The sequence below is a fragment of the Oncorhynchus keta genome, chromosome 4 (genome assembly GCF_023373465.1).
Source record: "Oncorhynchus keta strain PuntledgeMale-10-30-2019 chromosome 4, Oket_V2, whole genome shotgun sequence".
Taxonomy (NCBI): Eukaryota; Metazoa; Chordata; class Actinopteri; order Salmoniformes; family Salmonidae; genus Oncorhynchus; species Oncorhynchus keta.
This window is the reverse complement of record NC_068424.1, coordinates 70,298,787-70,324,922: the sequence shown is the minus strand read 5'-3', so window position 1 is coordinate 70,324,922 and position 26,136 is coordinate 70,298,787. Positions and strand designations below refer to the sequence as shown.

Below are 26,136 nucleotides of genomic sequence, written 5' to 3'. Positions count from 1 at the left end.
CTAATAATGGAATCTGGCCCTCATAAGAACTAATATTGGAATCTGACCTTCAAAAGAACTAATAATGGAATCTGGCCCTCATAAGAACTAATAATGGAATCTGACCCTCAAAATAACTAATAATGGAATCTGGCCCTCATAAGAACTAATAATGGAATCTGGCCCTCATGTGAACTAATAATGGAATCTGGTCCTCATAAGAACTAGTAATGGAATCTGGTCCTCAAAAGAACTAATAATGTAATCGGGCCCTCATAAGAACTAATAATGGAAGCTGGCCCTCATAAGAACTAATAATGGAATCTGGCCCTCATAAGAACTAATATTGGAATCTGACCTTCAAAATAACTAATAATGGAATCTGGCCCTCATGTGAACAAATAATGGAATCTGGCCCTCATAAGAACTAATAATGGAATCTGGCCTTCAAAAAAACTAATAATGGAATCTGGCCCTCATGTGAACTAATAATGGAATCTGGCCCTCATAAGAACTAGTAATGGAATCTGGCCCTCATGTGAACTAATAATGGAATCTGGCCCTCATAAGAACTCGTAATGGAATCGGGCCCTCATAAGAACTAATTATGGAATCTGGCCCTCAAAATAACTAATAATGGAATCTGGCCCTCATGTGAACTAATAATGGAATCTGGCCCTCATAAGAACTAATTACGGAATCTGGCCCTCAAAATAACTAATAATGGAATCTGGCCCTCATGTGAACTAATAATGGAATCTGGTCCTCATAAGAACTAGTAATGGAATCTGGTCCTCATAAGAACTAATTATGGAATCTGGCCCTCAAAATAACTAATAATGGAATCTGGCCCTCATAAGAACTAATTATGGAATCTGGCCCTCAAAATAACTAATAATGGAATCTGGCCCTCATAAGAACTAATAATGGAATCTGGCCCTCATGTGAACTAATAATGGAATCTGGTCCTCATAAGAACTAGTAATGGAATCTGGTCCTCATAAGAACTAATAATGTAATCTGGCCCTCATAAGAACTAATAATGGAATCTGGCCCTCATGTGAACTAATAATGGAATCTGGCCCTCATAAGAACTAATAATGGAAGCTGGCCCTCATAAGAACTAATAATGGAATCTGGCCCTCATAAGAACTAATATTAGAATCTGACCTTCAAAAGAACTAATAATGGAATCTGGCCCTCAAAATAACTAATAATGGAATCTGGCCCTCATAAGAACTAATAATGGAATCTGGCCCTCATGTGAACTAATAATGGAATCTGGTCCTCATAAGAACTAGTAATGGAATCTGGTCCTCATAAGAACTAATAATGTAATCTGGCCCTCATAAGAACTAATAATGGAATCTGGCCCTCATGTGAACTAATAATGGAATCTGGTCCTCATAAGAACTAGTAATGGAATCTGGTCCTCATAAGAACTAATAATGTAATCTGGCCCTCATAAGAACTAATAATGGAAGCTGGCCCTCATAAGAACTAATAATGGAATCTGGCCCTCATAAGAACTAATATTGGAATCTGACCTTCAAAAGAACTAATAATGGAATCTGGCCCTCATGTGAACAAATAATGGAATCTGGCCCTCATAAGAACTAATAATGGAATCTGACCTTCAAAAAAACTAATAATGGAATCTGGCCCTCATGTGAACTAATAATGGAATCTGGCCCTCATAAGAACTAATAATGGAATCTGGCCCTCATAAGAACTAGTAATGGAATCTGGCCCTCATTATAACTAATAATGGAATCTGGCCCTCATAAGAACTAGTAATGGAATCTGGCCCTCATGTGAACTAATAATGGAATCTGGCCCTCATAAGAACTCGTAATGGAATCGGGCCCTCATAAGAACTAATTATGGAATCTGGCCCTCAAAATAACTAATAATGGAATCTGGCCCTCATGTGAACTAATAATGGAATCTGGCCCTCATAAGAACTAATTACGGAATCTGGCCCTCAAAATAACTAATAATGGAATCTGGCCCTCATGTGAACTAATAATGGAATCTGGTCCTCATAAGAACTAGTAATGGAATCTGGTCCTCATAAGAACTAATTATGGAATCTGGCCCTCAAAATAACTAATAATGGAATCTGGCCCTCATAAGAACTAATTATGGAATCTGGCCCTCAAAATAACTAATAATGGAATCTGGCCCTCATAAGAACTAATAATGGAATCTGGCCCTCATGTGAACTAATAATGGAATCTGGTCCTCATAAGAACTAGTAATGGAATCTGGTCCTCATAAGAACTAATAATGTAATCTGGCCCTCATAAGAACTAATAATGGAATCTGGCCCTCATAAGAACTAATAATGTAATCTGGTCCTCATAAGAACTAATAATGGAATCTGGCCCTCATGTGAACTAATAATGGAATCTGGCCCTCATAAGAACTAATTATGGAATCTGGCCCTCAAAATAACTAATAATGGAATCTGGCCCTCATAAGAACTAATAATGGAATCTGGCCCTCATGTGAACTAATAATGGAATCTGGTCCTCATAAGAACTAGTAATGGAATCTGGTCCTCATAAGAACTAATAATGTAATCTGGCCCTCATAAGAACTAATAATGGAATCTGGCCCTCATAAGAACTAATAATGGAATCAGGCCCTCATAAGAACTAATATTAGAATCTGACCTTCAAAAGAACTAATAATGGAATCTGGCCCTCATAAGAACTAATAATGGAATCTGGCCCTCATAAGAACTAATAATGGAATCTGACCTTCAAAAAAAAAACTAATAATGGAATCTGGCCCTCATGTGAACTAATAATGGAATCTGGCCCTCATAAGAACTAATAATGGAATCTGGCCCTCATAATAACTAGTAATGGAATCTGGCCCTCATTAGAACTAATAATGGAATCTGGCCCTCATAAGAACTAGTAATGGAATCTGGCCCTCATGTGAACTAATAATGGAATCTGGCCCTCATAAGAACTCGTAATGGAATCGGGCCCTCATAAGAACTAATTATGGAATCTGGCCCTCAAAATAACTAATAATGGAATCTGGCCCTCATGTGAACTAATAATGGAATCTGGCCCTCATAAGAACTAATTACGGAATCTGGCCCTCAAAATAACTAATAATGGAACCTGGCCCTCATGTGAACTAATAATGGAATCTGGTCCTCATAAGAACTAGTAATGGAATCTGGTCCTCATAAGAACTAATTATGGAATCTGGCCCTCAAAATAACTAATAATGGAATCTGGCCCTCATAAGAACTAATTATGGAATCTGGCCCTCAAAATAACTAATAATGGAATCTGGCCCTCATAAGAACTAATAATGGAATCTGGCCCTCATGTGAACTAATAATGGAATCTGGTCCTCATAAGAACTAGTAATGGAATCTGGTCCTCATAAGAACTAGTAATGGAATCTGGTCCTCATAAGAACTAATAATGTAATCTGGCCCTCATAAGAACTAATAATGGAATCTGGCCCTCATGTGAACTAATAATGGAATCTGGTCCTCATAAGAACTAGTAATGGAATCTGGTCCTCAGAAGAACTAATAATGTAATCTGGCCCTCATAAGAACTAATAATGGAAGATGGCCCTCATAAGAACTAATAATGGAATCTGGCCCTCATAAGAACTAATATTGGAATCTGACCTTCAAAAGAACTAATAATGGAATCTGGCCCTCATGTGAACAAATAATGGAATCTGGCCCTCATAAGAACTAATAATGGAATCTGACCTTCAAAAAAACTAATAATGGAATCTGGCCCTCATGTGAACTAATAATGGAATCTGGCCCTCATAAGAACTAATAATGGAATCTGGCCCTCATAAGAACTAGTAATGGAATCTGGCCCTCAAAATAACTAACAATGGAATCTGGCCCTCATAAGAACTAATAATGGAATCTGGCCCTCATGTGAACTAATAATGGAATCTGGCCCTCATAAGAACTAATTATGGAATCTGGCCCTCATGTGAACTAATAATGGAATCTGGTCCTCATAAGAACTAGTAATGGAATCTGGTCCTCATAAGAACTAATAATGTAATCTGGCCCTCATAAGAACTAATAATGGAAGCTGGCCCTCATAAGAACTAATAATGGAATCTGGCCCTGATAAGAACTAATTATGGAATCTGGCCCTCATGTGAACTAATAATGGAATCTGGTCCTCATAAGAACTAGTAATGGAATCTGGTCCTCATAAGAACTAATAATGTAATCTGGCCCTCATAAGAACTAATAATGGAATCTGGCCCTCATAAGAACTAATAATGGAATCTGGCCCTCATGTGAACTAATAATGGAATCTGGCCCTCATAAGAACTAATAATGGAATCTGGCCCTCATGTGAACTAATAATGGAATCTGGTCCTCATAAGAACTAGTAATGGAATCTGGTCCTCATAAGAACTAATAATGTAATCTGGCCCTCATAAGAACTAATAATGGAATCTGGCCCTCATAAGAACTAATAATGTAATCTGGTCCTCATAAGAACTAATAATGGAATCTGGCCCTCATGTGAACTAATAATGGAATCTGGCCCTCATAAGAACTAATTATGGAATCTGGCCCTCAAAATAACTAATAATGGAATCTGGCCCTCATAAGAACTAATAATGGAATCTGGCCCTCATGTGAACTAATAATGGAATCTGGTCCTCATAAGAACTAGTAATGGAATCTGGTCCTCATAAGAACTAATAATGTAATCTGGCCCTCATAAGAACTAATAATGGAAGCTGGCCCTCATAAGAACTAATAATGGAATCTGGCCCTCATAAGAACTAATATTAGAATCTGACCTTCAAAAGAACTAATAATGGAATCTGGCCCTCATAAGAACTAATAATGGAATCTGGCCCTCATAAGAACTAATAATGGAATCTGACCTTCAAAAAAACTAATAATGGAATCTGGCCCTCATGTGAACTAATAATGGAATCTGGCCCTCATAAGAACTAATAATGGAATCTGGCCCTCATAATAACTAGTAATGGAATCTGGCCCTCATTAGAACTAATAATGGAATCTGGCCCTCATAAGAACTAGTAATGGAATCTGGCCCTCATGTGAACTAATAATGGAATCTGGCCCTCATAAGAACTCGTAATGGAATCGGGCCCTCATAAGAACTAATTATGGAATCTGGCCCTCAAAATAACTAATAATGGAATCTGGCCCTCATGTGAACTAATAATGGAATCTGGCCCTCATAAGAACTAATTACGGAATCTGGCCCTCAAAATAACTAATAATGGAACCTGGCCCTCATGTGAACTAATAATGGAATCTGGTCCTCATAAGAACTAGTAATGGAATCTGGTCCTCATAAGAACTAATTATGGAATCTGGCCCTCAAAATAACTAATAATGGAATCTGGCCCTCATAAGAACTAATTATGGAATCTGGCCCTCAAAATAACTAATAATGGAATCTGGCCCTCATAAGAACTAATAATGGAATCTGGCCCTCATGTGAACTAATAATGGAATCTGGTCCTCATAAGAACTAGTAATGGAATCTGGTCCTCATAAGAACTAGTAATGGAATCTGGTCCTCATAAGAACTAATAATGTAATCTGGCCCTCATAAGAACTAATAATGGAATCTGGCCCTCATGTGAACTAATAATGGAATCTGGTCCTCATAAGAACTAGTAATGGAATCTGGTCCTCAGAAGAACTAATAATGTAATCTGGCCCTCATAAGAACTAATAATGGAAGCTGGCCCTCATAAGAACTAATAATGGAATCTGGCCCTCATAAGAACTAATATTGGAATCTGACCTTCAAAAGAACTAATAATGGAATCTGGCCCTCATGTGAACAAATAATGGAATCTGGCCCTCATAAGAACTAATAATGGAATCTGACCTTCAAAAAAACTAATAATGGAATCTGGCCCTCATGTGAACTAATAATGGAATCTGGCCCTCATAAGAACTAATAATGGAATCTGGCCCTCATAAGAACTAGTAATGAAATCTGGCCCTCAAAATAACTAACAATGGAATCTGGCCCTCATAAGAACTAATAATGGAATCTGGCCCTCATGTGAACTAATAATGGAATCTGGCCCTCATAAGAACTAATTATGGAATCTGGCCCTCATGTGAACTAATAATGGAATCTGGTCCTCATAAGAACTAGTAATGGAATCTGGTCCTCATAAGAACTAATAATGTAATCTGGCCCTCATAAGAACTAATAATGGAAGCTGGCCCTCATAAGAACTAATAATGGAATCTGGCCCTGATAAGAACTAATATTAGAATCTGACCTTCAAAAGAACTAATAATGGAATCTGGCCCTCATAAGAACTAATAATGGAATCTGGCCCTCAAAATAACTAATAATGGAATCTGGTCCTCATAAGAACTAATAATGGAATCTGGCCCTCATGTGAACTATTAATGGAATCTGGTCCTCATAAGAACTAGTAATGGAATCTGGTCCTCATAAGAACTAATAATGTAATCTGGCCCTCATAAGAACTAATAATGGAAGCTGGTCCTCATAAGAACTAATAATGGAATCTGGCCCTCATAAGAACTAATATTGGAATCTGACCTTCAAAATAACTAATAATGGAATCTGGCCCTCATGTGAACAAATAATGGAATATGGCCCTCATATGAACTAATAATGGAATCTGGCCCTCATAAGAACTAATAATGGAATCTGGCCTTCAAAAACACTAATAATGGAATCTGGCGCTCATAAGAACTAATAATGGAATCTGGCCCTCAAAATAACTAATAATGTAATCTGGCCCTCATAAGAACTAATAATGGAAGCGGGCCCTCATAAGAACTAATAATGGAATCTGGCCTTCAAAATAACTAATAATTGAATCTGGCCCTCATGTGAACAAATAATGGAATCTGGCCCTCATAAGAACTAATAATGGAAGCTGGCCCTCATAAGAAATAATAATGGAATCTGGCCTTCAAAAACACTAATAATGGAATCTGGCCCTCATGTGAACTAATAATGGAATCTGGCCCTCATAAGAACTAATAATGGAATCTGGCCCTCATGTGAACTAATAATGGAATCTGGCCCTCATAAGAACTAATAATGGAATCTGGCCCTCATTAGAACTAATAATGGAATCTGGCCCTCATAAGAACTAGTAATGGAATCTGGCCCTCATGTGAACTAATAATGGAATCTGGCCCTCATAAGAACTCGTAATGGAATCTGGCCCTCATGAGAACTAATAATGGAATCTGGCCTTCAAAAGAACTAATAACAACTAATAATGGAATCTGGCACTCATAAGAACTAATAATGGAATCTGGCCTTCAAAAGAACTAATAATGGAATCTGGTGCTCATAACAACTAATAATGGAATCTGGCGCTCATAAGAACTAATAATGGAATCTGGCCCTCAAAATAACTAATAATGGAATCTGGCCTTCAAAAGAACTAATAATGGAATCTGGCCCTCATGTGAACTAATAATGGAATCTGGCCCTCATAAGAACTAGTAATGGAATCTGGCCCTCATAAGAACTAATAATGGAATCTGGCCCTCATGTGAACAAATAACGGAATCTGGCCCTCATAATAACTAATAATGGAATCTGGCCCTCATAAGAAATAATAATGGAATCTGGCCTTCAAAAGAACTAATAATGGAATCTGGCCATCAAAATAACTAATAATGGAATCCGGCCCTCATAAGAACTAATAATGGAATCTGGCCCTCATGTGAACAAATAATGGAATCTGGTCCTCATAAGAACTAATAATGGAATCTGGCCTTAAAAAAAACTAATAATGGAATCTGGCCCTCATGTGAACTAATAATGGAATCTGGCCCTCATAAGAACTAGTAATGGAATCTGGCCCTCATAAGAACTAATAATGGAATCTGGCCCTCATAAGAACTAGTAATGGAATCTGGCCCTCATAAGAACTAATAATGGAATCTGGCCCCCATAAGAACTAATAATGGAATCTGGTCCTCATAAGAACTAATAATGGAATCTGGCCCTCATGTGAACAAATAATGGAATCTGGCCCTCATAAGAACTAATAATGGAATCTGGCCCTCATAAGAAATAATAATGGAATCTGGCCTTCAAAAACACTAATAATGGAATCTGGCCCTCATGTGAACTAATAATGGAATCTGGCCCTCATAAGAACTAATAATGGAATCTGGCCTTCAAAAAAATTAATAATGGAATCTGTCCCTCATGTGAACTAATAATGGAATCTGGCCCTCGTAAGAACTAGTAATGGAATCTGGCCCTCATTAGAGCTAATAATGGAATCTGGCCCTCATAAGAACTAGTAATGGAATCTGGCCCTCATGTGAACTAATAATGGAATCTGGTCCTCATAAGAACTAATAATGGAATCTGGCCCTCATGTGAACAAATAATGGAATCTGGCCCTCATAAGAACTAATAATGCAATCGGGCCCTCATAAGAAATAATAATGGAATCTGGCCTTCAAAAACACTAATAATGGAATCTGGCCCTCATGTGAACTAATAATGGAATCTGGCCCTCATAAGAACTAATAATGGAATCTGGCCTTCAAAAAAATTAATAATGGAATCTGGCCCTCATGTGAACTAATAATGGAATCTGGCCCTCATAAGAACTAATAATGGAATCTGGCCCTCATAAGAACTAGTAATGGAATCTGGCCCTCATGTGAACTAATAATGGAATCTGGCCCTCATAAGAACTAGTAATGGAATCTGGCCCTCATGTGAACTAATAATGGAATCTGGCCCTCATAAGAACTAGTAATGGAATCTGGCCCTCATGTGAACTAATAATGGAATCTGGCCCTCATAAGAACTCGTAATGGAATCTGGCCCTCATAAGAACTAATAATGGAATCTGGCCTTCAAAAGAACTAATAATGGAATCTGGCGCTCATAACAACTAATAATGGAATCTGGCGCTCATAAGAACTAATAATGGAATCTGGTGCTCATAACAACTAATAATGGAATCTGGTGCTCCTAAGAACTAATAATGGAATCTGGCCCTCAAAATAACTAATAATGGAATCTGGCCCTCATAAGACTAATAATGGAATCTGGCCCTCATAAGAACTAATAATGGAATCTGGCCCTCATGTGAACAAATAATGGAATCTGGCCCTCATAAGAACTAATAATGGAATCTGGCCCTCATAAGAACTAATAATGGAATCTGGCCTTCAAAAAAACTAATAATGGAATCTGGCCCTCATGTGAACTAATAATGGAATCTGGCCCTCATAAGAACTAATAATGGAATCTGGCCTTCAAAAAAACTAACAATGGAATCTGGCCCTCATAAGAACTAATAATGGAATATGGCCCTCATGTGAACTAATAATGGAATCTGGCCCTCATAAGAACTAGTAATGGAATCTGGCCCTCATAAGAACTAATAATGGAATCTGGCCCTCATAATAACTAATAATGGAATCTGGCCCTCATAAGAACTAATAATGGAATCTGGCCTTCAAAAAAACTAATAATGGAATCTGGCCCTCATAAGAACTAATAATGGAATCTGGCGTTCAAAAAAACTAATAATGGAATCTGGCCCTCATGTGAACTAATAATGGAATCTGGCCCTCATAAGAACTAATAATGGAATCTGGCCTTCAAAAAAACTAATAATGGAATCTGGCCCTCATGTGAACTAATAATGGAATCTGGCCCTCATAAGAACTAATAATGGAATCTGGCCTTCAAAAAAACTAATAATGGAATCTGGCCCTCATGTGAACTAATAATGGAATCTGGCCCTCATAAGAACTAATAATGGAATCTGGCCCTCATAAGAACTAATAATGGAATCTGGCCTTCAAAAAAACTAATAATGGAATCTGGCCCTCATAAGAACTAATAATGGAATCTGGCGTTCAAAAAAACTAATAATGGAATCTGGCCCTCATGTGAACTAATAATGGAATCTGGCCCTCATAAGAACTAATAATGGAATCTGGCCTTCAAAAAAACTAATAATGGAATCTGGCCCTCATGTGAACTAATAATGGAATCTGGCCCTCATAAGAACTAATAATGGAATCTGGCCTTCAAAAAAACTAATAATGGAATCTGGCCCTCATGTGAACTAATAATGGAATCTGGCCCTCATAAGAACTAATTATGGAATCTGGCCTTCAAAAAAACTAACAATGGAATCTGGCCCTCATAAGAACTAATAATGGAATCTGGCCCTCATAAGAACTAATAATGGAATCTGGCCCTCATAAGAACTAATAATGGAATCTGGCCCTCATAAGAACTAATAATGGAATCTGGCCCTCATAAGAACTAATAATGGAATCTGGCCCTCATAAGAACTAATAATGGAATCTGGCCTTCAAAAAAAACTAATAATGGAATCTGGCCCTCATAAGAACTAATAATGGAATCTGGCGTTCAAAAAAACTAATAATGGAATCTGGCCCTCATGTGAACTAATAATGGAATCTGGCCCTCATAAGAACTAATAATGGAATCTGGCCTTCAAAAAAACTAATAATGGAATCTGGCCCTCATAAGAACTAATAATGGAATCTGGCCCTCATAAGAACTAGTAATGGAATCTGGCCCTCATAAGAACTAATAATGGAATCTGGTCCTCATAATAACTAATAATGGAATCTGGCCTTCATGTGAACAAATAATGGAATCTGGCCCTCATAAGAACTAATAATGGAATCTGGCGCTCATAAGAACTAATAATGGAATCTGGCCTTCAAAAGAACTAATAATGGAATCTGGTGCTCATAACAACTAATAATGGAATCTGGCGCTCATAAGAACTAATAATGGAATCTGGCCCTCAAAATAACTAATAATGGAATCTGGCCCTCATAAGACTAATAATGGAATCTGGCCCTCATAAGAACTAATAATGGAATCTGGCCTTCAAAAGAACTAATAATGGAATCTGGCCCTCATGTGAACAAATAATGGAATCTGGCCCTCATAAGAACTAATAATGGAATCTGGCCCTCATAAGAAATAATAATGGAATCTGGCCTTCAAAAGAACTAATAATGGAATCTGGCGCTCATAACAACTAATAATGGAATCTGCCGCTCATAAGAACTAATAATGGAATCTGGCCTTCAAAAAAAACTAATAATGGAATATGGCCCTCATGTGAACTAGTAATGGAATCAGGCCCTCATAAGAACTAATAATGGAATCTGGCCCTCATAAGAACTAATAATGGAATCTGGCCCTCATAAGAACTAATAATGGAATCTGGCCTTCAAAAAAAACTAATAATGGAATATGGCCCTCATGTGAACTAATAATGGAATCTGGCCCTCATAAGAACTAATAATGGAATCTGGCCTTCAAAAAAACTAATAATGGAATCTGGCCCTCATAAGAACTAGTAATGGAATCTGGCCCTCATAAGAACTAATAATGGAATCTGGCCCTCATAAGAACTAATAATGGAATCTGGTCCTCATAAGAACTAATAATGGAATCTGGCCTTCAAAAAAACTTATAATGGAATCTGGCCCTCATGTGAACTAATAATGGAAGCTGGCCCTCATAAGAACTAGTAATGGAATCTGGCCCTCATAAGAACTAATAATGGAATCTGGCCCTCATAAGAACTAATAATGTAATCTGGCCCTCATAAGAACTAGTAATGTAATCTGGCCCTCATAAGAACTAATAATGGAATCTGGCCCTCATAAGAACTAATAATGGAATCTGGCCTTCAAAAAAAACTAATAATGGAATATGGCCCTCATGTGAACTAATAATGGAATCTGGCCCTCATAAGAACTAGTAATGGAATCAGGCCCTCATAAGAACTAATAATGGAATCTGGCCCTCATAAGAACTAATAATGGAATCTGGCCCCCATAAGAACTAATAATGGAATCTGGCCTTCAAAAAAAACTAATAATGGAATATGGCCCTCATGTGAACTAATAATGGAATCTGGCCCTCATAAGAACTAATAATGGAATCTGGCCTTCAAAAAAACTAATAATGGAATCTGGCCCTCATAAAAACTAAGAATGTAATCTGGCCCTCATAAGAACTAATAATGGAATCTGGCCCTCATAAGAACTAATAATGGAATCTGGCCCTCATAAGAACTAATAATGGAATCTGGCCCTCATAATAACTAATAATGGAATCTGGCCCTCATAAGAACTAATAATGGAATCTGGCCTTCAAAAAAAAACTAATAATGGAATCTGGCCCTCATAAGAACTAATAATGGAATCTGGCGTTCAAAAAAACTAATAATGGAATCTGGCCCTCATGTGAACTAATAATGGAATCTGGCCCTCATAAGAACTAATAATGGAATCTGGCCTTCAAAAAAACTAATAATGGAATCTGGCCCTCATAAGAACTAATAATGGAATCTGGCCCTCATAAGAACTAGTAATGGAATCTGGCCCTCATAAGAACTAATAATGGAATCTGGTCCTCATAATAACTAATAATGGAATCTGGCCTTCATGTGAACAAATAATGGAATCTGGCCCTCATAAGAACTAATAATGGAATCTGGCGCTCATAAGAACTAATAATGGAATCTGGCCTTCAAAAGAACTAATAATGGAATCTGGTGCTCATAACAACTAATAATGGAATCTGGCGCTCATAAGAACTAATAATGGAATCTGGCCCTCAAAATAACTAATAATGGAATCTGGCCCTCATAAGACTAATAATGGAATCTGGCCCTCATAAGAACTAATAATGGAATCTGGCCTTCAAAAGAACTAATAATGGAATCTGGCCCTCATGTGAACAAATAATGGAATCTGGCCCTCATAAGAACTAATAATGGAATCTGGCCCTCATAAGAAATAATAATGGAATCTGGCCTTCAAAAGAACTAATAATGGAATCTGGCGCTCATAACAACTAATAATGGAATCTGCCGCTCATAAGAACTAATAATGGAATCTGGCCTTCAAAAAAAAACTAATAATGGAATATGGCCCTCATGTGAACTAGTAATGGAATCAGGCCCTCATAAGAACTAATAATGGAATCTGGCCCTCATAAGAACTAATAATGGAATCTGGCCCTCATAAGAACTAATAATGGAATCTGGCCTTCAAAAAAACTAATAATGGAATATGGCCCTCATGTGAACTAATAATGGAATCTGGCCCTCATAAGAACTAATAATGGAATCTGGCCTTCAAAAAAACTAATAATGGAATCTGGCCCTCATAAGAACTAGTAATGGAATCTGGCCCTCATAAGAACTAATAATGGAATCTGGCCCTCATAAGAACTAATAATGGAATCTGGTCCTCATAAGAACTAATAATGGAATCTGGCCTTCAAAAAAACTTATAATGGAATCTGGCCCTCATGTGAACTAATAATGGAAGCTGGCCCTCATAAGAACTAGTAATGGAATCTGGCCCTCATAAGAACTAATAATGGAATCTGGCCCTCATAAGAACTAATAATGTAATCTGGCCCTCATAAGAACTAGTAATGTAATCTGGCCCTCATAAGAACTAATAATGGAATCTGGCCCTCATAAGAACTAATAATGGAATCTGGCCTTCAAAAAAAACTAATAATGGAATATGGCCCTCATGTGAACTAATAATGGAATCTGGCCCTCATAAGAACTAGTAATGGAATCAGGCCCTCATAAGAACTAATAATGGAATCTGGCCCTCATAAGAACTAATAATGGAATCTGGCCCCCATAAGAACTAATAATGGAATCTGGCCTTCAAAAAAAACTAATAATGGAATATGGCCCTCATGTGAACTAATAATGGAATCTGGCCCTCATAAGAACTAATAATGGAATCTGGCCTTCAAAAAAACTAATAATGGAATCTGGCCCTCATAAGAACTAGTAATGGAATCTGGCCCTCATAAGAACTAATAATGGAATCTGGCCCTCATAAGAACTAATAATGGAATCTGGCCCTCATAAGAACTAATAATGGAATCTGGTCCTCATAAGAACTAATAATGGAATCTGGCCCTCATGTGAACTAATAATGGAAGCTGGCCCACATAAGAACTAGTAATGGAATCTGGCCCTCATAAGAACTAATAATGGAATCTGGCCCTCATAAGAACTAATAATGGAATTTGGCCCTCATAAGAACTAATAATGGAATTTGGTCCTCATAAGAACTAGTAATGGAATCTGGCCCTCATAAGAACTAATAATGGAATCTGGCCCTCATAAGAACTAATAATGGAATCTGGCCTTCAAAAAAATGAATAATGGAATCTGGCCTTCAAAAAATAAAAAAATAATGGAATCTGGCGCTCATAAGAACTAATTGGACTAACACATGGAGAGACCGACACGTGGGAGGAGAGAGAGACAGATCATTTCATTTATTTTTATTCACTAAAATGGGCCATTTTGTGAATATTGTTTATAAGGGTGTTAATGGACGTGAACATTTATTTTCACTGTTTCCAGGCATCTGAAAATAAAAAGAGACACACTTTAGAAGTTAACAGCTGATGCTCAGTAACACATCAACACAGATGTTATCTGGGGAGAAAATAGTTTTAAAATCCCTGCGACTGCAGGACAATGGCAACACTCAAGAGATGTATCTTTATGTTCACTCTGTGCATACCAAATGGCACCCTATTCCCTTTATTGTGCACTACTTTAGGAAATAGAGTGGAATTTGGAAAGACTTTCCAGTTAAAGCGCTTAAAAAAGTAATATTTATAAAGAGAAGTTCTAAATGTATTAGACCATAAAGCCTTTGGGCTGTGATGGAAGATGGTAATATGAAGAAGGATGTGCTCAACATTAACAATGACCCATGCAAGCATTCACGCACAAACGTACGCACACACACACACACACACACACACACACACACACACACACACACACACACACACACACACACACACACACACACACACACACACACACACACACACACACACACACACACACACACACACACACACACACACACACACACACACACACACCTGCATAAATGTATGGATACCTTAATCTCTCCCCCAGGCATTCAACTTTAATCCACATTCAGGCCTGCATAGCAATGGATGGTGACTCCCAGACCAGTCTACCAAAGAGAGAGCCCTGCTGGGGGACTAAACACAGACTGCTATAATCTATACTGACAAAGGTGCCTGTCTGTATACCTCTATTTAGCCTTGTGATAGGGAACAAAGTGCCATCGACAACGGCCTGAAGACACACAGCTGCACAGGCACACACATACACACACACAAACGCACACACACACGCATGCAAGCACACACACACACTATAACCGAACAAACACCAATTTTTCTTACAGGCTTAAAATAACCCTTTGGACAAGGCAGCTGGAGAATAGTATCCAGGCAACAGGAGGCAATATGGATGAGGATATGGATTCCAGAACTCTCCATCCCACCGCTCAATTACACACGCACGCACACACACACACACACACACACACACACGCACGCACACACGCACACACGCACACACGCACGCACGCACGCACGCACACACACACGCACGCACGCACGCACACACACGCGCACACACGCACACACACGCACACACACACACACACACACACACACACACACACACACACACACACACACACACACACACATGCGTGCACACACACACTCCAACACACAAACAGCAGGGTTAATGGCAATGCAGTCCCTTACTGGCCGATAAAGGGATCATGGGAGATAAAAACATCACTGGGACATGCATGGCGCTCTAGCTATCATGGCTTCTATGAATCACAAGGATCAGTCCTCTGTGTGAAACCCCCTCTGTCACAGTCCTGTTGTGTGTCCAGACAGACTGACAGAGTGACAGTTTATCAAGGTCTCACAGTTGTCATTAAACTGGCTTTATTTCAGAGAGTGTAACATCACTCAGCAGTCACAGCACACACAAAGAGACATGGACGCACGCAAACAAGAATGCATACACACACAAATACATAAACACGTAGGCATGCATACACACACACTGCCAGCGTATGCAGAGTTTAGTGTAGCTTGACAGTTATGCTCTGAAACTCACAACACCTGAGACAGATGGCACAGCATTATAGGTAGGCTACAGCTGATTGGCTGGGAGGGGATTATGGGAGGAGGGGAGGGGAGGTGAAAAGAGGGGAGAGACCGGGAGGAGAGGAGGCAAGAGACTGGGAGGATAGGAGGGGAGAGGAGGGGGGGGGGAGGAGGCGAGAGACTGGGAGGAGAGGAGGAGAGAGGAGGGGGGGGGAGGAGCGGAGAGACTGGGAGGAGATGAGGGGAGAGGAGGCGAGGGACTGGGAGGAGAGGAGGGGAGAGACTGGGAGGAGAGGGGGGGGAGACTGGGAGGAGTGGAGGGGAGAGGAGGGGAGAAACTGGGTATAGGAGGGGTGAGACTGGGAGGAGAGAAGGGGAGAGACTGGGAGGAGAGAAGGGGAGAAACTGGGAGTAGAGGAGGGGAGAATGGGAGGAGAGGAGGGGAGAATGGGAGGAGAGGAGATGAGGGGAGAGACTGGGAGGAGCGGAGTGGAGAGATGGGGGGAGACTGGGAGGAAAGGAGGGGAGAGAAGGGGAGAGACTGGGAGTGGAGGAGGGGAGAGACTAGGAGGAGGGGAGAGGAGGGGGGAGAGGAGCAGAAAGACTGGGAGGAGATGAGGGGAGAGGAGGCGAGAGACTGGGAGGAGAGGAGGGGAGAGACTGGGAGGAGTGGAGGGGAGAGACTAGGAGGAGAGGAGGGGAGAGACTGGGAGGAAAGGAGAGGAGAGAAGGGGAGAGACTGGGAGGAGAGGAGGGGAGAGGAGGGGAGAGACTGGGAGGAGAGGAGGGGAGAGACTGGGAGGAGAGGAGGGGAGAGACTAGGAGGAGAGGAGGGGAGAGACTAGGAGGAGAGGAGGGGAGAGACTGGGAGGAGTGGAGGGGAGAGGAGGGGAGAGACTGGGAGGAAAGGAGAGGAGAGAAGGGGAGAGACTGGGAGGAGAGGAGGGGAGATGAGGGGAGAGACTGGGAGGAGAGGAGGGGAGAGGAGGGGAGAGACTGGGAGGAGAGGAGGGGAGAGGAGGGGAGAGACTAGTAGGAGAGGAGGGGAGAGACTGGGAGGAGTGGAGGGGAGATGAGGGGAGAGACTGGGAGGAGAGGAGGGGAGAGGAGGGGAGAGACTAGGAGGAGAGGAGGGGACAGACTGGGAGGAGTGGAGGGGAGAGGAGGAGAAAAACTGGGAGTAGAGGAGGGGAGAGACTGGGAGGATAGGAGGGGAGAGAAGGGGAGAGACTGAGAGTAGAGGAGGGGAGAGACTGGGAGGAGAGGAGGGGAGAGGAGAGGAGGGGGAGAGGAGCGGAGAGACTGGGAGGTGATGAGGGGAGAGGAGGCGAGAGACTGGGAGGAGAGGAGGGGAGAGACTGGGAGGAGAGGAGGGGAGAGACTGGGAGGAGGGGAGAGGAGGGGAGAAACTGGGAGGAGAGGAGGGGAGAGACTGGGAGTAGAGGAGTGAAGAGACAAGGAGGGGAGGAGGGGAGAGACTAGGAGGAGAGGAGGGGGGAGACTAGGAGGAGAGGACGGGAGAGACTGGGACGAGAGGAGGGGAGAGACTAGGAGGAGAGGAGGGGAGAGACTGGGAGGAGAGGAGGGGAGAGACTAGGAGGAGAGGAGGGGAGAGACTAGGAGGAGAGGAGGGGAGAGACGAGGAGGAGAGGAGGGGAGAGACTGGGAGGAGAGGAGGGGAGAGACTAGGAGGAGAGGAGGGGAGACACCTGGTGTGTTTTTTTTTTGTACCGACAGAAAATGAAGCAGCTGAAACGTGTTTTCTTTCCTCTTGCTGACATACAAGTATGCTTTTCAAATACCCTGACAAAATGAGAGCTTTAGAGATATTCAACACTCTCCTACTCCTTGTGTGACAAATCATTGTGTCTGTGTGTCTTTGTGTGTGTTGTCTGTCCATGGGCAGGTGTTTCCTAGAGCCGTGGCTGAAAAGGATTTTCACTGTGAAAGGACACAATGGCTACTCCTTACCCATCCACTGTCACCATGGCAATCAGTGAATGACTAACTGTGGTTGGTATGACAACTGATGTCTTGCACAAGACAGGACCTGTGAGAGGTGAGTGTGTATGCAGGAAATATTTATTGTGTACGTGTTTACGTGTGCGCGTGCAACACTCACGCAGTAGTACATGTACGTGCGTAAGTACGTTTGTGTGTGTGTGTGTGTGTGTGTAACGTTCTCTAACGTGCAGATTTTACAGGCTCATGTTCCATTTCTAAAGCTATTCCTGACACTCACCTGGAACGTCATACCCTGTGCCCCAGCGATCCTACCAAACCTCCAGCAACTCCCTCGCATATTAGCCTGGATAGTCAGCTGAAAATCACGCTGTTTCACTACCGTGTCACTTGGTCTCCTTGACAACCTTGACAAACCAGCCAGTGGTTGTGTTTTACACTAATGTCGTGGTCCTCTGTAGCTCAGTTGGTAGAGCATGGCGCTTGCAATGCCAGGATAGACGGTTTGATTCCCGGGACCACCAGTACGTGAAAGAATGTATGACTGTAAGTGTCTGCTACCGTGCATTCGGAAAGTTTTTAGACCCCTTGATATTTTGTTACGTTACAGCCTTATTCTAAAATAGATTAAAATGTTTTTTTTCCAACATCAGTCTACACACAAAACCCCATAATGACAAAGCAAAAACAGATTTTTAGACATTTTAGCAAATATACACACTACCGTTCAAAAGCTTGGGGTCATTTAGAAAAGTCCTTGTTTTTGAAGGAAAAGTTCAATTTTTGTCCATTAAAATAACATCAAACTGATCAGAAATGTTAATGTTGTAAATGACTATTGTAGCTGGAAACAGCAGATTTTTTAATGGAATATCTACATAGGCATAGAGAGGCCCATTATCAGCAAACATCACTCCTGTGTTCCAACGGCACGTTGTGTTAGCTAATCCAAATGTATCATTTTAAAAGGCTAATTGATCATTAGAAAATAATTTTGCAATTATGTTAGCACAGATGAAAACTGTTGTCCTGATTAAAGAAGCAATAAAACTGGCCTTCTTTAGACTAGTTGAGTATCTGGACCATCAGCATTTGTGGGTTTGATTACAGGCTCAAAATGGCCAGAAACAAATAACTTTCTTCGGAAACTCATCAGTCTATTCTTGATCTGAGAAATTAAGGCTATTCCATGCGAGAAATTGCCAAGAAACTGAAGATCAAAACACCAGTCTCAATTCTCAATGTCAACAGTGAAGGGGCGACTCTGGGATGCTGGACTTTTAGGCAGAGTTGCAAAGAAAAAGCCATATCTCACACTGGCCAATAAAAATAAATAATTAAGATGGGCAAAAGAACAGAGACACTGGGCAGAGGAACTTTGCCTAGAAGGCCAGCATCCCGAAGTCGCCTCTTCACTGTTGATGTTGAGACTGGTATGAGACACTCAGTTTCTTGCCAATGTCTCGCATGGAATAGCCTTCATTTCTCAGAACAAGAATAGACTGACGAGTTTCAGAAGAAAGTCTTTGTTTCTGGCCAATTTGAGGTCGTTGTTATTACCACTGAAAAACATCCCCACAGCATGATGCTGCCCCCACCATGCTTCACCGTAGGGATGGTGCCAGGTTTCCTCCAGACATGATGCTTCACATTCAGGCCAAGGAGAATCTTGTTTCTCATGGTCTGTGAGAGTCCTTTAGGTGCCTTTTGGCAAACTCCAAGCGGCTGTCATTTGCATTTTATTGAGCAGTGGCTTCCGTCTGGCCACTCTACCATAGAGGCCTGATTGGTGGAGTGCTGCAGAGATGGTTGTCCTTCTGGAAGGTTCTCCCATCTACACAGAGGCACTGTGGAGCTCTGTCAGGGTGACCATTGGTTTCTTGGTAACCACCCTGACCAAGGCCCTTCTCCCCAGATTTCCCAGTTTGCCTGCTTCCATATAAGAATGATGGAGGCCACTGAGTTCAGAAATGTGTTGGTACCCTTCCCCAGATCTGTGCCTGGACACGATCCTGTCTCGGAGCTCTACGGAGAATTCCTTTGACCTCATGGCTTGGATGATCAATGGAAACATGATGCACCTGAGCTTCATTTCAATTCTCGAGGGTCAGAATACTTATATAAATCATGTATTTCCGTGTTTTGTTTTTTAAATAAATTTGAACACATTTTTTAATACATGTTTTTTTTCTGGGTATTGTGTTTAGAATGATGAGGGGGACAAATAAGGCTATATCGTAACAAAATATGGAAAAAGTCAAGGGGTCTGAATACTTACTGAATGCACTGTGAATGGAACATGTTCCGTGTTGTCTTATATTTGTGCATCATTGTGAAGTTGATATAGTCTTTTCACACTGTAGGGCCGACCAGAACCGCACTGAGCAGGCAATTATATTTTATTTGACATTGTGCTTTTGAGCAGCATGGTCTCAGCAATTATGTTGGAAGAATAACCAGGCCGACCCAGTACAGCTATTCTTTCACATGCAGACATTATTCAGAGAACACATAATTTGACCTTTGACCCCTTTACTCACCAGAATCTGAGCTGTACATGTAAACAAACTTGGTCCATCCGTAGTGGTCTATGACCCCCACCAGAGTGTCCTGTAGCTCGGGTCTCAGCTGGATCACAAACTGGTTGGCCGTCTCGATGGGGAAGGAAGGCGTGACGAAACACACGTGCAGCGCCCCGCAAAACGACATCAGCATGTTGACCGTCTTCCTGTCGTAGAGGCCAATGATAGCATAGACACCTTTAGAGAACTGGGAACAGACTGGGGGCAAGGAGAGTGGGGGAAGACGCAGGGAGAGAGAGGGAGGGGGAGAGGAAGGGAGAGTGGTATGACGGAGAGAGAGAGGAAGGGGGAGAGGGAAGGGGAGGAGAGTGGGAAGATGGAGAGAGCGAGGAAGGGGAGAGGGGAGAGGGAGGAAAGCAGAGAGGGAGAGAGAAGAAGAGGGGTGGAGGAGAGGAAGAGGGGCGAGGGGAGGGGAAGAGGGGGAGGGGGAGAAAAGAGATGACATTGTTGACTTTCTGGCATTTAGGTTCACATTCTGAAGACCTGTCGATTGAAAACATAATGTTACACTGCGAGATAAATTCTGCACAGATTAGGGTAACTGTACCATGATAGACTGTCTATATGTAGCATGATGGGCTTTCTGTTTACTGTGAGAAGTGGACGATGGAGGGATAGACAAATGTGGAAAAGAAAGCTGAGAAATGGACATGACAGGTTAATCAATGCATCCTCTGGGTCCCACTGACATATCACTGACAGCAGTACTCATGATTCCTATGTCACATACTTTTATCTCTTTTTTCTTTCTCTCTCTCTCTCTCTCTCTCTCTCTCTCTCTCTCTCTCTCTCTCTCTCTCTCTCTCTCTCTCTCTCTTTCTCTCTCTTTCTCTCTTTCTACCTATCTCTCTCTCTCTCTCTCTCTCTCTTTCTCTCTCTCTTTCTCTCTTTCTCTCTTTCTATCTCTCTTTCTCTCTCTCTCTCTTCTCTCTCTTTCCCTCTCATTTCCTGGTCTGCCACTGTCTCCCGTTGAGCCAAAATGGCCTCCATCTGTTTTGATCCTGTTACCTTCATTTTTGCTCTTCCTCTCTTTTCACTGCACCACAACACATATCTCTTCCTCTCTTTTCACTGCACCACAAGACATATCTCTTCCTCTCTTTTCACTGCACCACAAGACATATCTCTTCCTCTCTTTTCACTGCACCACAAGACATATCTCTTCCTCTCTTTTCACTGCACCACAACACATCTCTTCCTCTCTTTTCACTGCACTACAACACATATCTCTTCCTCTCTTTTCACTGCACTACAACACATATCTCTTCCTCTCTTTTCACTGCACCACAAGACATATCTCTTCCTCTCTTTTCACTGCACCACAACACATCTCTTCCTCTCTTTTCACTGCACCACAACACATCTCTATCTCTGCTCTCTGCTCTGGCAGTGTGCTGCTCTCTTTTCCCTCTCAGGTCTGGTCTGCTCTGGCCTTTGCTGGTCTGGGGCTGGGTTATTTTTTGCTACGTCTTGTCTGTGGGTGGTCCAGGCCTCATGTTTCTCTGTATTCACCCAACAGATTGAGGCTCCAGCACGTTCAGCCTGTTCAAAGCACAGGGCCAGATTACAGTGAGGGGAGGGGCAGAGGGGAGGAAGGGGAGGGGCCGAGGGAAGGGAGCGGAGGGGCCGAGGGGAGGGGCAGAGGAAGGGAGGGAGGGAGGGGGAGGGAGGGAGGGAGGGAGGGAGGGGAGGGAGGGAGGGAGGGAGGGAGGGGAGGGGGAGGGAGGGAGGGAGGGAGGGAGGGAGGGAGGGAGGGAGGGAGGGAGGGACAAATACAGTCGCTGCCCAATAGGCCTGCCCCACCACAGAAAAAACAGCATTCTCCAGGCCATGTGTGTGTGTGTGTGTGTGTGTGTGTGTGTGTGTGTGTGTGTGTGTGTGTGTGTGTGTGTGTGTGTGTGTGTGTGTGTGTGTGTGTGTGTGTGTGTGTGTGTGTGTCTTCCATATGTATGGTGACTCACCCTACGTAGAGCGCTCCCTGAAATAGACTAGCCTACTTGCACCTCGCCATTCTGAAATTGTACAATTGTAACAGACGACTCCCGTGGTCACCCTCTGAAAAAGTACACCAGTACACGTGATACTCTGCTATTAATTCCCACTCTCTTGTAAATTTTAGAAAGAAAGATTACGGCACCCCCACCTCTCCTGAAAACCAATAGAAACCTTGATTTCACCATTTAACCATTCACACTCTTCAGCTCTTCTGGCATGATGACCTGATACCCCTGGTATGATAAGTAATCCTTATTCATATGATCAGTGGTCTTCTGCCTGAGTCTGCTGCTCCAGTTATAGGGATTAGAGACAGCAGCACCAGTACAGTACATAACCATCAGAGACAGCAGGACGAGTACAGTACCAAACCATGAGAGACAGCAGGACCAGTACAGTACCAAACCATCAGAGACAGCAGGACGAGTACAGTACCAAACCATCAGAGACAGCAGGACGAGTACAGTACCAAACCATCAGAGACAGCAGGACGAGTACAGTACCAAACCATGAGAGACAGCAGGACGAGTACAGTACCAAACCATCAGAGACAGCAGGACGAGTACAGTACCAAACCATCAGAGACAGCAGGACGAGTACAGTACCAAACCATGAGAGACAGCAGGACCAGTACAGTACCAAACCCTTAGAGACAGCAGGACCAATACAGTACCAAACCATTAGAGACAGCAGGACCAGTACAGTACCAAACCCTTAGAGACAGCAGGACCAAAACAGTACCAAACCATTAGAGACAGCAGGACCAGTACAGTACCAAACCATTGGAGACAGCAGGACCAGTACAGTACCAAACCCTTAGAGACAGCAGCACCAGTACAGTACCAAACCCTTAGAGACAGCAGCACCAGTACAGTACCAAACCATTGGAGACAGCAGGACCAGTACAGTACCAAACCCTTAGAGACAGCAGCACCAGTACAGTACCAAACCCTTAGAGACAGCAGCACCAGTACAGTACCAAACCCTTAGAGACAGCAGGACCAATACAGTACCAAACCATTAGAGACAGCAGGACCAGTACAGTACCAAACCATTGGAGACAGCAGGACCAGTACAGTACCAAACCCTTAGAGACAGCAGCACCAGTACAGTACCAAACCCTTAGAGACAGCAGGACCAATACAGTACCAAACCATTAGAGACAGCAGGACCAGTACAGTACCAAACCATTGGAGACAGCAGGACCAGTACAGTACCAAACCCTTAGAGACAGCAGCACCAGTACAGTACCAAACCCTTAGAGACAGCAGCACCAGTACAGTACCAAACCATTGGAGACAGCAGGACCAGTACAGTACCAAACCCTTAGAGACAGCAGCACCAGTACAGTACCAAACCCTTAGAGACAGCAGCACCAGTACAGTACCAAACCCTTAGAGACAGCAGCACCAGTACAGTACCAAACCATTGGAGACAGCAGGACCAGTACAGTACCAAACCCTTAGAGACAGCAGCACCAGTACAGTACCAAACCCTTAGAGACAGCAGCACCAGTACAGTACCAAACCCTTAGAGACAGCAGGACCAATACAGTACCAAACCATTAGAGACAGCAGGACCAGTACAGTACCAAACCCTTAGAGACAGCAGGACCAATACAGTACCAAACCATTAGAGACAGCAGGACCAGTACAGTACCAAACCATTGGAGACAGCAGGACCAGTACAGTACCAAACCCTTAGAGACAGCAGCACCAGTACAGTACCAAACCCTTAGAGACAGCAGCACCAGTACAGTACCAAATCCTTAGAGACAGCAGGACCAATACAGTACCAAACCATTAGAGACAGCAGGACCAGTACAGTACCAAACCCTTAGAGACAGCAGCACCAGTACAGTACATAACCATTAGAGACAGCAGGACCAGTACAGTACATAACCATTAGAGACAGCAGCACCAGTACAGTACATAACCATTAGAGACAGCAGGACCAGTACAGTACATAACCATTAGAGACAGCAGGACCAGTACAGTACCAAACCCTTAGAGACAGCAGGACCAATACAGTACAAAACACTTAGAGACAGCAGGACCAATACAGTACCAAACCCTTAGAGACAGCAGGACCAGTACAGTACATAACCATTAGAGACAGCAGGACCAATACAGTACCAAACCATTAGAGACAGCAGGACCAGTACAGTACCAAACCCTTAGAGACAGCAGCACCAGTACAGTACATAACCATTAGAGACAGCAGGACCAGTACAGTACGTAACCATTAGAGACAGCAGCACCAGTACAGTACCAAACCCTTAGAGACAGCAGGACCAATACAGTACAAAACACTTAGAGACAGCAGGACCAATACAGTACCAAACCCTTAGAGACAGCAGAACCAGTACAGTACCAAACCCTTAGAGACAGCAGGACCAATACAGTACAAAACACTTAGAGACAGCAGCACCAGTACAGTACCAAACCCTTAGAGACAGCAGGACCAGTACAGTACCAAACCCTTAGAGACAGCAGGACCAGTACAGTACCAAACCCTTAGAGACAGCAGGACCAGTACAGTACCAAACCCTTAGAGACAACAGGACCAATACAGTACCAAACCATTAGAGACAGCAGGACCAGTACAGTACCAAACCCTTAGAGACAGCAGCACCAATACAGTACCAAACCATTAGAGACAGCAGGACCAGTACAGTACCAAACCCTTAGAGACAGCAGGACCAGTACAGTACCAAACCCTTAGAGACAGCAGGACCAGTACAGTACCAAACCCTTATAGACAGCAACACCAGTACAGTACCAAACCCTTAGAGACAGCAGGAACAATACAGTACCAAACCCTTAGAGACAGCAGGACCAATACAGTACCAAACCCTTAGAGACAGCAGGAACAACACAGTACCAAACCCTTAGAGACAACAGGACCAATACAGTACCAAACCCTTAGAGACAGCAGGACCAATACATGACCAAAACCTTAGAGACAGCAGGACCAATACAGTAAAAAACACTTAGAGACAGCAGGACCAGTACAGTACATAACCATTAGAGACAGCAGGACCAGTACAGTACATAACCATTAGAGACAGCAGCACCAGTACAGTACATAACCTTTAGAGACAGCAGGACCAGTACAGTACATAACCATTAGAGACAGCAGGACCAGTACAGTACCAAACCCTTAGAGACAGCAGGACCAATACAGTACAAAACACTTAGAGACAGCAGGACCAATACAGTACCAAACCCTTAGAGACAGCAGGACCAGTACAGTACATAACCATTAGAGACAGCAGGACCAATACAGTACCAAACCATTAGAGACAGCAGGACCAGTACAGTACCAAACCCTTAGAGACAGCAGCACCAGTACAGTACATAACCATTAGAGACAGCAGGACCAGTACAGTACGTAACCATTAGAGACAGCAGCACCAGTACAGTACATAACCATTAGAAACAGCAGGACCAGTACAGTACATAACCATTAGAGACAGCAGGACCAGTACAGTACCAAACCCTTAGAGACAGCAGGACCAATACAGTACAAAACACTTAGAGACAGCAGGACCAATA

The 26,136-nt window shown here is 42.4% G+C and overlaps 1 protein-coding gene across 11 annotated transcripts in view; it reads right to left on the bottom strand.

The window, feature by feature from the left end:
- LOC118377818 (glutamate receptor 1-like) overlaps positions 1-26,136 on the bottom strand; it is a 242,301-nt gene that overhangs the window by 131,177 nt on the left and 84,988 nt on the right. For all 11 annotated transcript variants that reach the window (XR_008128737.1, XR_008128754.1, XR_008128715.1 and 8 more), the window contains exon 3: positions 20,543-20,782. Coding sequence is in view for 8 of the 11 variants with exons in the window: in XM_052514412.1 (XP_052370372.1) it covers positions 20,543-20,782 (240 nt within the window). In the remaining 3 variants the exon portion in view is untranslated. The remainder of the gene's footprint in view (positions 1-20,542; positions 20,783-26,136) is intronic.